This window comes from Typopeltis vanoorti, chromosome 6 (assembly GCF_054136105.1).
Source record: "Typopeltis vanoorti isolate ZY-2024b chromosome 6, IOZ_Tvanoo_1.0, whole genome shotgun sequence".
NCBI lineage: Eukaryota > Metazoa > Arthropoda > Arachnida > Uropygi > Thelyphonidae > Typopeltis > Typopeltis vanoorti.
In genome coordinates this window covers 9,884,850-9,897,925 of record NC_143554.1, presented here as the reverse complement: position 1 = coordinate 9,897,925, position 13,076 = coordinate 9,884,850, and the positions used below count along the sequence as shown (strand labels likewise).

Genomic DNA, 13,076 nt, shown 5'->3' with positions numbered 1-13,076 from the left:
AATAATAACACAATAATGTATGCATAATTACCATAAAGGGAGAAAAGTCACAAAACAGAAAAACATTTCAGGTACGGACTGGTGAATAAAAATGTTCTGGGACCCAGCTGAATTTAACCACTGCTTTTATCACACTATAAATGCACTAACAATAGAAACTGGTAATGAATTTTTTTTTAGAAGTTTACACTAATTTACATAAATAAAAATACTGTAGAATATCTGTATGCATATAGCCGGTCTAGTCCAGCATTTCCCAAACTGTAGGCCACGGCCCCCTTGGGGGCTGTAGTTTTGTTGGGGGGGGGGGGGGGGCGTGAAATAATGAAAACAAATTTAAAAATGTTTTAAGACTAAGTAGATTTTTTTTATCTTAAAAAAAAACCTATTTAATTTTTATTATTTATTTTTTTATCATTTTTTTATATTTTAATGGAAAAAAATCACACATTGGTGCAGGTTCACAAATTTTGCTTCCTGCATATTTCGGCGCCTAATGAACATTAATAAATATATGCTTATTCATATAAGTTTTATTTCAAAGTAAACTTCTTTTATCTTTTTAATTCTTTCTTTATTATTAAATCGTTTTACATTTCATGTACTTGTACTGCAAATGTGCAAATAACAAGATACTAGTATATAAAAATATAAGATAATGTGCTATGTCAAATGTGTATGTAAGACTTTAAAAATGTAATATTTGCATTTGATTTTTGCAATATTCACTGTGTATGTTTTGTATTGAATTTAAATACAATAAATATTATAATAATATATGTCTATATTATGATTTTTTTTTGAAGGGGGCCGTGAAATATTTTAATTTTTCCAAAGGGGGCCCCCTGACCTCCAGAAGTTTGGGAAGCATTGGTCTAGTCTACAGTGGCAACATGCATATGAAAAGATAAAGAAAAATTAGATGCAAATGATACTGAAGTGTGTCGAAAAGAAATTTCAGTAGATGAGCTGGAGAAGGTTTTTTTTTCTGGTGATAGAGCATGCCTCTAATGTAATTATGAATGGGGATACTGATGTCCAGTGAAGCAATGAAGTGTAGTAAACTTTAGAAAATTTTGATGCTTACAAGGGCATGTGTGTGTGTGCACAGAAAAAAAAGGAAGAAATACATGCAAACTACATTGTATTTCTGTAAGCAATAAACACTTATGTATGTGTACCTATTATAATTCAATCAAAAACAATAAAAATCCCCCATTTTGCATCCTTCTTTAATTATGACTGCAGTTTGAAACACATCTTGGTGTTTGTATTGAGCAAGGAGGTTATACATTCTATTTATTCATGTTAAACTGTTTTATCACATCAAATAATGACTGTTTAAGGATATATCTAATCATCCTGTTTGTTGTTTTGCACCAATAATTATACCGAAACCTCTATATTAATACTTCATTCAGTGTAGTTTCAGTTGGCAATTAATATTTTTGGAATGCATTAATTGCACTGTTTTGTGTTATGGGAAGAGTCACTACCCATACTAATTTATACCTCCAAGATTAAGAGAGAGTCCCATGGAGACAGTGACAGCTAAATCAATGCAAAAGTCAGTTTTCATATACCAGAAGCAAAATAGTGTATTACCATATTAATAAAATACCCTGGATTAAATAGTTGTAAATTTTTTTCACTTGGTTACAAAGCAAATGATACTTAGTGTGAAATTATATTCTTGTTTTAATCCTTTACCCAAGAGGAAGCAAACAAAAGTAAGCATGTAAAGCATCTTCACAAAAGGACTACTTGTATAAGGTTACTGACTTCACATCATATTGCCAACCCCATCGTGCATACAGCACATTTCTTAATAAAGCATTAGAACTAGAATAATTTCTTGTAGAGTATAATTTATTCTATAACCAAGTGAAATAATGAGGAGGAGTAAAAGTGGAAGAAAGCAAAGTTTCAGTAACTGACAGAAATTTGATGAGAGGAGACCAGCCACTATGACATGGAGTAACCAAGAAGGGTACTAATGATAATGCTTGTATAATAGTTATCTTTTAATCTGGTTTTTATTTATTCTCTTTTCTGATAAAACAAACTATTTCCAACTTATTCTTCTCTAACTCAGACAATCACAAAAGGCACAAGGCAGTACTCCTCTGTTTAAAGAGAGTACCGAAGTCTTGTTATTCAGATTGATGTTCAGATAGTGTTAACACTATCTGAACATCAATCAGAATGACTGCCTCTCCCTATCTAAGATACGGGAAAGTCGTGGAAATCTAACATTGTTAATAGTTAGATATTTTTAGTAATCTAATGCTTCTTTTGTCTACTTGCATTGCTCTATTCATGACATCACACTACTCTTACTGTTTTAAATAATTCGTTGTTTGCATTCTTCTTTGTATTCAACTAGCATTATTCTTCTGATAATGACCTCTAATTTTCAGGTTGAAATATTTGGCTATTTCAGTTTATTTCTTTATCCTTGTGTTCTCATGTTCACTTGGTCAAATTTCATTATTATCAACAGACCTCCATGGAGTCAAGAAACTCATCATGAGAGGTCCCACTAGCTCATCGTACCTTGACTTGAATGCATTCACCGTCTCTGCACTCACGATACCTAAGGCAATGCCTTCCACCAATAATGTACCACTGTCCATGCAAAAAATCTACTCCTCATCTCTTAGTTCACACCTGCCTTATATAGCTTCCAAGGATGGCCTCTTGTTCTCCCCCCTATCTCCAGATATTCTATGAAAAATTTCATCCATATTAATCTGGTAATTATCCCTTATCAACTTATATGTCTTGAATTGTCTTCTCCTCTTCCTTCTATTCACTAGACTCTAATTTGAATTCTCTCAATCTGTCCTTATATTCCACATTTCAGAGACCAGAAACTGACTTATTCAATCATCTATGAATCCTCTCCAATATCTCATCATCCTTTTGAAAACCTGGAGACCAAATCTGTGCACAGTAATCCATATGTGGCCTGATCAAAGCCTTGTACAATGTCCTTATTTCTACATGTCGGTGTTCTCTGCATCATTCCCATGTTGTGTTCTCACAATTGAAGCAAAATGTCCAGAAAATTTCAAGTCCCTACCCACTATCATCCTTAGATCTTTTGTTTCCTCCACCTCTTCTGAAATATACCCACCAATTCCATGCGCTGCATCAAATCTTTGCTTCTCAAATTTTAAAACCTTGAATTTTGCTACATTAAACTGAATTCCCTCATACACTGCCATTCAGACAGTCTATTTAGGTCCTCTTTCAAAGCTACAACATCTGTTCCACTTCTCATAGCTCTCCACAATGTTACATCATCTGCAAACTACTGTATATCACCATTTAAGCCCTTTCTAATGTCATTTACATACAAATTAAACAATGCCCCCCCCCCCCCAAACAGACCCCTGGGGAAAGCCACTAGTGACTTTCCTTTTCTGGGATATTGCTACCCCATTAACAACCTGTTAACAACCAGTCTCCAATCCAGTGCACTAATCTACTAACCAATCACAAATGTTCCAATTTAACTACTAGTTTGTCATGTGGCAATCTACTGAAAGCCTTTGCAAAATCTAAATATACTACTTTAAATGCATCCTCCTTGTCCAATGCATTTGTCACCTTGTTATAATAAGTAAGCAAATTATACAAGTTTCTCTGAAACATCAATTTCACCTATGTACAGAAGGTTGCATGTATATTTAATATGATATACTCTTGAATGTGTGTGTGGACGGGGGGGGAATCCTTGAATACGCTGAACAAATGCTTTAATTTTATAGGGGATTTAAAGGTAGTTTCAATGTTACATTCTCAAATTTCTAGATTTTTTTTCCCCCTTTCGATAGACCCTTAATATATTTAGATGTTATATGGTATGCTATCAGTATCCTGGATATCCAAGTAGGTGAACAGTTTGTGTGAGATCACTACTGAGAGCAAATATTTCAGCTTCTCTTCTCGCTTGGTCTGATAATGTAGAAAAAGGAAGCCAGTCTGAATTATAAACATTAGTCCCCAATGAAGATAACATCTCACTGTTTCAGCAATTAGACTATGAAATCAAACTTTAGAGAAATAGCTGAAACAGCAGCATGATCATCGGAATTTGAGAGATGTAAAGGCAGCAGATGAAAGCAACAAAGTGAAGCAAAGAAACCTTGAGTGAAAGGAGTCATATAGATGGGATTTGAGGATTAATAATTTCTGGCATGGAATTTCAGATATGCTATTCTTACTAAAGAAATTATGTGTAATTAAAGTGAATTGTAGTTGCAAATGACAATGCTTGATGTTCAGTAAGGAAAAATAGCTCATGTTTAAATGCATCATGTGATCATTAATGTTTATGGTGAGAAAAAAAAATGCTGATGAAGTGGATATGGAAACAGCACCTTCATTTTTTTTTTTTTTTTTTTTTTTATTTTTTTTTTTTTTTATGCACAGGATTTGGTTTATGTATTATTATTATTATTATTGATTTTTTTTTAAACCTCAGTGTGGCTGCTCTCTGTTCACAGAGATAGTCAGTAAGTAGAGGTGATAAACTTGTAAACCTGACTCCCATACATGAAATGCCCAAACTCCAGCCATACATGGCCTCAAACAGGATCCATGCAAATACTGCTATACTTACACTCCCTACAAACACAATCTGGCAGAGAAGGCAGGGAAATGATTTGCTAGCTAGCCAGGAAGTCTCCCAAAACATTACCATCAGGTCCAATGTTGCATATGTGGCCTGGAGAATTGCTTTAACGCTGTATCCTTGAATGGAGAAGGTGCTGATTCTCTAGTTAATTACAATATGATGAGTATGCTAAATGGTTGGTTCATTTATGGATTATTGGTGCAAAGATAACAAAAGTCATAGCTATACACAAGGTATTAGATGAGTATGCTCATAATGATCATCATGTGCTACATGTGTGAAGGACTGGAGAGTACAGAAACCAGAGGATATTCCTTTTATGCCTTACCTTCTATGTCTTTTCGAGCCACTGGAATGAAGGAACAATTAGAACAGTCTTCTTCTGTTAATGGCCCATCATAGTCTTCAGGAAAAACTCTACATTCAACGCAGTCTCGAAATACATCACATTTTCCAGGACAAGTCTGAAATAGATTTAAAATTTCTGTTTCATCTGAAGTATATTCTTATTACAGTGATATTATGTAAGTTAAAAAACCATTGCAATAACTGCAAATGATTTAGTCAAATTGCCAAATTTCCAACAGAAATATTGGCCCCCTCTCAGTACCAATATTTGTTTTATCAAGTATAAAACAAGTATTGTAAATAAAAGTCAAGCATTAGACAATGATAATCTAAAATAATGTGAAGCAAATTTAAAACAGCAATATAAAAATTATTTTTCACAGGGTAAGTGTCAAATTTTGACTGTGGAAAAAGACAATGCAAGGAGAAAAGAAAAAATAAAATAAAAAACACCTTACTTCTGCAGCTGCCACTTTAGATGAAAATAACATCACACTTCACTCAGTTATGGGTTTATTTTAATTATGGTTTTAGCAACATTTTTGTAGGCAATAACTTCTTTTCAAGTTAAAAATTAAAGATGCCAAGAAATTATATTCTTGGTTTCATCCTTTATCCAAGTACAAGCAAACAAAATTTGCATGTGAAGTAATTTCATGACTGGGCTACTTGCATACAGAGGCTAATGACTTCACATCATTTGCCTTAGTATCCCATAATGCAATGCACATATCCTAATAGACATGTATAATGCTATGCATTACAGGAAGAGACACTACCCAGACCAGTTTCGACCTTTATTGAGATCTCATCAGTGGGAGAAGAGATCCCAAGGTTATCTCTAATCCAGAGAATTTTAGTAATAAGGTGTGACACTTTTTGACTACTTGTATATGGAAATATGACTAATGCATTCCTTCAACCTTGGTATAACTTCTGGGTCTGGCTCCCACTGATGATGAGACCTCAATAAAGGTTGAAATGAACACTTAGATAAAGAATGAAACCAAGAATGTAATTTGTCATCTGTAATTTATAGTATAACTAAATGAAAAAACTTTCAACATTCAGAGTATTTTAGTAATAAGGTGTGACACAACTTCTGCACTACTTCAACCTTAGAATCATTTCTGGGTCTGACTCCCACTAAATAATAATAAAGACCTCAATAAAGGTCAAAACCTGTCTCGGTAGTGGCCCTTTTCATAATGCATAGCATTATACATATCTGGAAGGATATGTGTATGTATTGCATTATGGGATACTAAGGCAAATGATGTGAAGTCACTAGCCACTATATACAAGCATCCCAGTCACAAAGTTACTTAATGTGTAAACTTTGCTTACATTTGGATCAGTGGTGGCATGTGAAGTTTTAAGTAGGGGTGCTGCCTATACAAGATAATTTTTTAAAAAATTATTTTTTTCCTAATCAGTAACCAATTTATTAATAAACTGGTTACTAATTAAGAAAAAAAGAATTATTTTTTTTTAAATTTTGCATAGGCAGCACCCCCATTTAAAATTTTACCAGCCACCACTGATTTGAATAAAAGATTAAACCAGGAATATAATTTCTTGGCATCTTTAATTTATACTGAAACCAGCTTGTTCCTCACCAAGCTTCTCCTCAACAATTTTTCTTAGCCGCTTCTCAAGTATACTTGAATACGAGGGTGGTCTGAAAATTTCTCAGCCTAACAATGAAAAAACGAACTGATAATTTCAAAATTATTTTTATTTTTCAACATAATCTTCCTGAAGACTAATACATTTATTCCAGTGTGCTCCAGTGCCATTATCCCGTCCCTGTAGTGGTTCTCAGTAAGATTTGCAAAATATCCCTCTACAGCTGCAATCACCTCTTGATTCGAAGAAAAATGATGACCAGTGAGGAAGAGTTTTAATTTTGGGAAGAGATAGAAGTCAGAGGGAGCCAAATCTGGGGAATAGGGTGGATATTCCAACAATTCATAGTGCAGATCCCTTAATTTTCTCATTGCCAAAACAACTTTGTGGGCAGATGCATTGTTGTGATGAAAGATGATTTTTTCTTCTTCTGCAAACTGTGTCTTTTCTCACAAATTTTTTTGGTCTAGTCTGGTTAAATGATCAGAATAATATTTCCAGGTTATTGTTTTACCCTTTACAAGATGATTAATAAACAAAATGACTTTAGCATCCCAAAACACCGATGCAATGACCTTTCCTGCTGATGGAACCAATTTTGTTTTCTTTGGCATTGAACAACCGGCTTCTGTCCACTGTTATGACTACTGTTTAGATTCTTTTATGTAATGGTGAATCCAAGTCTCATCTATAGTAATAAATCTATGCACAAAATTAGTTTTATTCTTGTTAAAATGCTCCAAGCACTGTTCACAGATTTTCATGAGAGTGTGTTTTTAATCTGCAGTGAGCAAACATGGCACCCATCTTGCACAAAGCTTTTTCATTTGCAATTCTTCATGCAAAATATATTCTACACGTTCTTTTGAAATGCCTATAGTCTCAGCAATTTCACACACCCTCACTCGCTGGTCATCCAATAACATATCGTGCACTTGATCAATGATTTCTGGCGTTGTTACACTTTTTGGACGTCCTTCACGTGGATCATCTTCAAGGCTAGTACAGTTACGTTTAAACTCGCCAGCCCATTTCTTAATTGTCAGAAATGAAGGAGAAGAGTGCCCATAAACTTCGAATGAATTTCTTTTGGCATTAAACTTTCTTTTACAAAGAATTTTTAACAGCATGATGCTTAATTTTATCCAAAAAGGGATACAGACAACACTTGCTTCAGACAGCTGTATAAAACAAACTACTTGATAGAATGACTTGCAATTTCACATGGATGCTTATGACAGATATACCAACTTAGAAAAAAAAAAAAAAAAACATGCTGATAGTGTTGCCATTTATGGTCGAGACCAAGAACTTTTCAGATCACCCTCGTAAATCTTACCACCAACACTCAGTACAGAAATGACTCTGTAATTCTCGCATTCAGTTTTATTTCCCTTTTTATAATATGAGAGCTCTGCTCCAATCATCTGGAATTCAACCCTTTGATCAGACCTTCAGAATTATGCTCTGCAGCCACTATAAAATTTTTATACCTCCATATTTGAGCATTTCTGGCAGAATGTCATCTACTCCAGCTGCCTTTCCAACATTTCAGGTTTTTCAGGACTTTTTCTACAAGTATAGATATGTATTCCTGACTGCATTCCTGTTGGGAGTTTTCTACCATCATCATCCAGAACATCATTATCTTCAGTTTTCATGTCATCTTTATCATCTCTGATTCCTTTTACAGTACTCTTTTCTCCATTTCAAAGCTTTTTCAATAGTCTTTAGAATATTTTGTCACCTTTCTGATATTAATCTTCTATGTTCTTACCAAAGTCTTCCCCATGGCTTTTGTTTAGCTAGTTTTACATAGCGCTTCACTTCCTCACCTTTTTCTCTGTATTCTCTAAGTGCACAAGCTGACTTACTTGCCAGAAACTTTCAATTTGCTCCCTTCTTTTCCTTGACTGCTTCTTTAACTTCCTGAGTACACCATGGAGTTCTGATATTTTTATTCTTACAGACAACCTCACTACATGCCTCTCTGTCTGGCTGAATCAATGTTTTCTTCAGGATTTTCCAATGAATCTCCAAGGTTTGGTTCTTGTTTTTAAATTTTTAATTTTTTTCTCAATGATGTTTGTGTATTTCTACAGTTCACCTCTGAAAATTGCTCAACCTTGGTTTTAAAACTTTTTTCTACTCTTATTTTCAATATGAAATTGAATTTTATCCTACTCCGAACTAAATAGTGATCGCTTCCTATTTGAAATTCTCTGCATACTCTTGTGTCCTTAACCAGTGGGAAAACATCGCTATCAACTATAACATAGTCAATGAGACTTTTATTTCTTCCCTCTTCTCCCCATGTGAATTTGTGCATATTTTTATGTTGGAATATGGTGTTAGTAATAACTCATCCACATCCTGAACAGAAATCCAACAGGCATTTATCATTATTATTAGCTTTACACTGTTCTCCAAATTTTTCTAAAGCATCTCTATATGTCTGGTAATCATTTCCTACTCTGCTGTTTAGGTCTCCAACAAGGACCAACTTTTCCTGTTTCATCGAGCCAGCTGCCTTCTCTAATGCCTCAAAAAATTCCTCACTTTCTTCCTTGGTATTATAACAAAGGAATTAGAATTAGTTAAACAACAAAAAACCAAAAATATTTATTATTTTAGCATAAACAAAAAAGAATTGAAGCATACCAAAGATACAGGTAGTTATACTATGTTATATAGTTGTACAAAAGTTTTTCACTTGATCATGAATTAAATTAAGAATGCTAAGAAATTATATTGTTATTTAATCCTTTATCCAAGTGTAAGCAAACAAAGTTTGAGCGTGAAGTCTCTTCATGACTAGGCTACTTACATATAGTAACTATGACTTCACATTAGTTGTCTTAGTATCCCAAAATGCAAAGTACACATCCTTTTGGTGCATATAATGCTATGGGTTGTGGAAAGGGCCTATACCCAGATAAGTTTTGACCTTTATTGGGGTCTCTTCAGTAAGAGCCAGACCCAGAAAAGATAGCAAGGCTGAAATAATACAGAAGTTATATATATCCCATATACAAGTAGCAAAAAGTGCTAAGGCAACTAATGTGAACTCATTAGCTTCTATATACAAGTAGCCTAATTCTAGGGTTTTTAATAATTTCTTATAGTGAGTGAATTCACTATAGCAATATTTGTTATAGTGAGATTTCACTGTATGGGCATCTTTATACTTTTATTTGTATAAAGTATAAAGATTTTTATTTTTATATTCAAGAAATTCCATTTTTGCAGCTTGGATCTCAGAAGTTCTGCTTGTTTATTTCATAGATTCAAGTCATAAATGAGCTTATAATGCTTACTTTTCTCAGTTGTGATTCTTGACTATCCTATTAACTTAGATCAGAAGATGCTGATGAATCTTTTATGCAGTGCTCATTCCAAAATGATACCTCCCTCCCAGTAAGGTAGTGAAACAGGAGATGGAAGATCTCCAGGAAGTTCTGGCTTCGTTACAGATAGCATTTTTTAATTCTTTCCAGGAAAAGCAAAAATATTTTTTTTTGCTTTAAGGGAAAAACATCAATTGCTATGAGACAAAATAGTAATTTTCAAGGTGCTAGTTAATTCCAGACCACTGGAATACCATGATTTTCTTATACTGTCACAATGATTTTAGCGTCAACTGTTCACACACATAATACTTTAAAGCAAGAGCTGCAATAAAAGAAAAATGTTATGTAACCAATATCAGAAGAAATCAGATAACTAGGTTCAGAAGCATTATGGATGCTCCATGAGAATGACAACCACTATGAAGAAGTAAATGTTAGACTATGAAAAGTTAGCAGAAGATGCCAAAAGAAATCTGAGTGAATTCTTTGGCTATGTGGTGAGTATAAAGAAATAATGACCATGGAAGAATAACTTTACTGAATGGTATGAGTATGTCAGCTGCACTAAAATTAACTCAGTTAAGTTTTTATTTACTAAGGTATGCATTCCCAGGTAGATCCATTAGCTTTTTAGATGTTGGAGGCAAACTGTACAAAAGAGACGAAAGTGAATGAGTAGGTATTAAAAGCTGTTTCACTGCAAATTAATACTAGATAAGATATCTGTATGGGTGCTGAAATGTGCAAGAGAATTAGCAATAGTTTTGACCTAGTCATTAAACGAATCTCAGCAAGAGCACATTTTCTAATGAATGGCAGTAGAGCAAGATAATTCCATTAAACAAAAGTCAAATTAACTTGATGCAATCAATTATAGACCAATCTCTGGCATAGTCACTGAGATATTAGAAAGGCTAGTTAGAATCTGCATCCAGAAGTGGGTAGATGACAGAATGATTCTTTAATACAGCTTTAATAATTGTCTTGATTCAGCAATTTTCTTCATATTTTACAATAGTGACAGATGGTTTGGATAATATACCAATCCTGCTGGGTTTTTCCAAGGTATTTCAAAGAATTCCATATGGAAGATTATTATACAAGCTCAAGGAAACAGGTTGCAAAACAGGCCTGCAATATGGATGGAAGAATGGCTGACAAGTATATAGAGTGATGTTGTACAGAGGTGCTGAGTCTAAGAAAAGGAGTGACCATTAAGTATCACAGAGGTCTGCTTGGATCACTGCTGTTTAACATGTATATTAATGACATCTAGGATGATCCAAAGGGGAATGGCCAATTATATGCTAATGATACAAAGTTAAGTGTGATAAGGGACTTATCTAATCCACAAACTACGCACACTGACTTGAGCATTCTATTAGCAAATTAGGATCACTGTTGCTAAATGCTAAGGTATGCATTTTCAACTGAAGACGCCAAAGGCCAAGTGCTATATCAAAATTCTACAAGTGGTTAATAAAATTAGACACCTAGGATTATATTAGATAGTGACGTAAAGTTCAGAGGCCATACTAGTAAGTTTGAGAAATAGGAGAGGAGGAAATCTGATTAAAATGTACAAATGCAAGGGAACCTTATAGATACAAAGGGAAACTGTGTAGCTAATATCACGTGTATGTGGGGGAAGAGAATAACTCTTCCCTTCACATGAGTTCTTGTGAATATTTTCATGAAGGGATATGGTAAGTATTTAGGCACTGCTAGTGATGATTTCCTGGAAGTGTCTGTATATGATAAAACAAAAACTGTCTGGTCAAAAAGCTGCAGTGAAGTCCTTTCTCCATCACATAAAAACAATCAAGAACACAGAACTAGCTCCAATCCCACACATTCTGATAGCAAACTTTAGACTTAATTTTTTACTAAGGGATGTAAGAATTAATAAACAGAGTATCATTCTATTTCCATGTTTAAATTTCCATGGCTGTTGCTAATATTCATGTTGAAGTTTCTTGAATAGAAAACTATGTAGACACTGGAATTCAAATAAATAATTTACTAGCTACGATTAATTATTTACAGCTAGTGTTTCACTAGCTTAGGCTAGCATTATCAAAGGTAATTTAACCTACATAGTCATTGAAGAAACAAACTAAAATGACCTGGATAACAAAAGCAATCACGTGTACGTATGGTGACTGGCATTCTTTGTGGCGATTCCTGTTGTTAATGTTAATGGGTAGATAGGGAAGTGTGTTAAAATCTATTTAAAATCATGCAGTCTGTTCTTTGCAGTTAATTGGGTTCTGCAGAACTTCTGCTACTTCCAGGAACAGTTTCTGATTTAAGCTGGGATTTGTAAAATAGTCTAACTTTCTTCCATCTTATGAAGTGGTCTTTCTCTAAGGCATGTTGAGATAGTTTGCTTTTTGGCTTTCCATTCCATATATATATTTTTTTATATTCTTTTTTTTTCTGACCAAAGTAGTTCATCCTGTCTGTCCAAAATATTGAGTTTCACACTGGCAAGGGATGTGGGATACCTGGGAAGGAGTCTAGGCAATCCTTGTTTTGTCTTAGGCAGGTTGAAATTTTGTTTGGAGGTTTGTATCCAGTTCTGATTCTGTGTTGCTTCAAAAGGGAGCCCAGTTTATCTGTTGTGCCTTTGATGTAGGGTAAAGATATAGTGTATGTATAGTCCACTTTTGTAGTTGGGATTTGTTGTTTTTTTTAATGAGTTTGGCGAGTTTTTTTTTTTCTTTTTTTTTTCTGTATATGTTCTGCTGGAATGACGTGAGTAGAGTCGGCTGGTTCAGGTACAGTGCTGGTCTTGAGGATGAAATTTGCTCTGTCCTAGAGGCTCAAGTTTTAAAAATTCCAAGTTTCTGGGACAGATTGTGGTGTGAAGTGGCTTGTAGGTATCTACCTGTATGCACAGGTTTATGGTAAAAGGAAAGTGTGAAAGGCCCATCTGTTTGCATTGTAACTAGTGTCCAAGAAAGCAAGAAATCCTTTTTCTTCTTCTTCCATGGTGAATCTAATGAGAGGATGAATATTATTGAGGAAATGTAGAAAGTTAGAAAGTCTGTGAGCCATGTGGCCAAATGGCAAAGACATCATCTGTATACCTCAACAATACT

General features: G+C 34.3%; 1 protein-coding gene across 2 annotated transcripts in view; it reads right to left on the bottom strand.

Annotated features, from left to right (window-relative positions):
- mys (position-specific antigen beta subunit myospheroid) overlaps nucleotides 1-13,076 on the bottom strand; it is a 390,003-nt gene that overhangs the window by 39,212 nt on the left and 337,715 nt on the right. For both annotated transcript variants that reach the window (XM_090394055.1, XM_090394056.1), the window contains exon 18: nucleotides 4,974-5,109. In XM_090394055.1, the coding sequence (XP_090250181.1) occupies nucleotides 4,974-5,109 (136 nt within the window). The remainder of the gene's footprint in view (nucleotides 1-4,973; nucleotides 5,110-13,076) is intronic.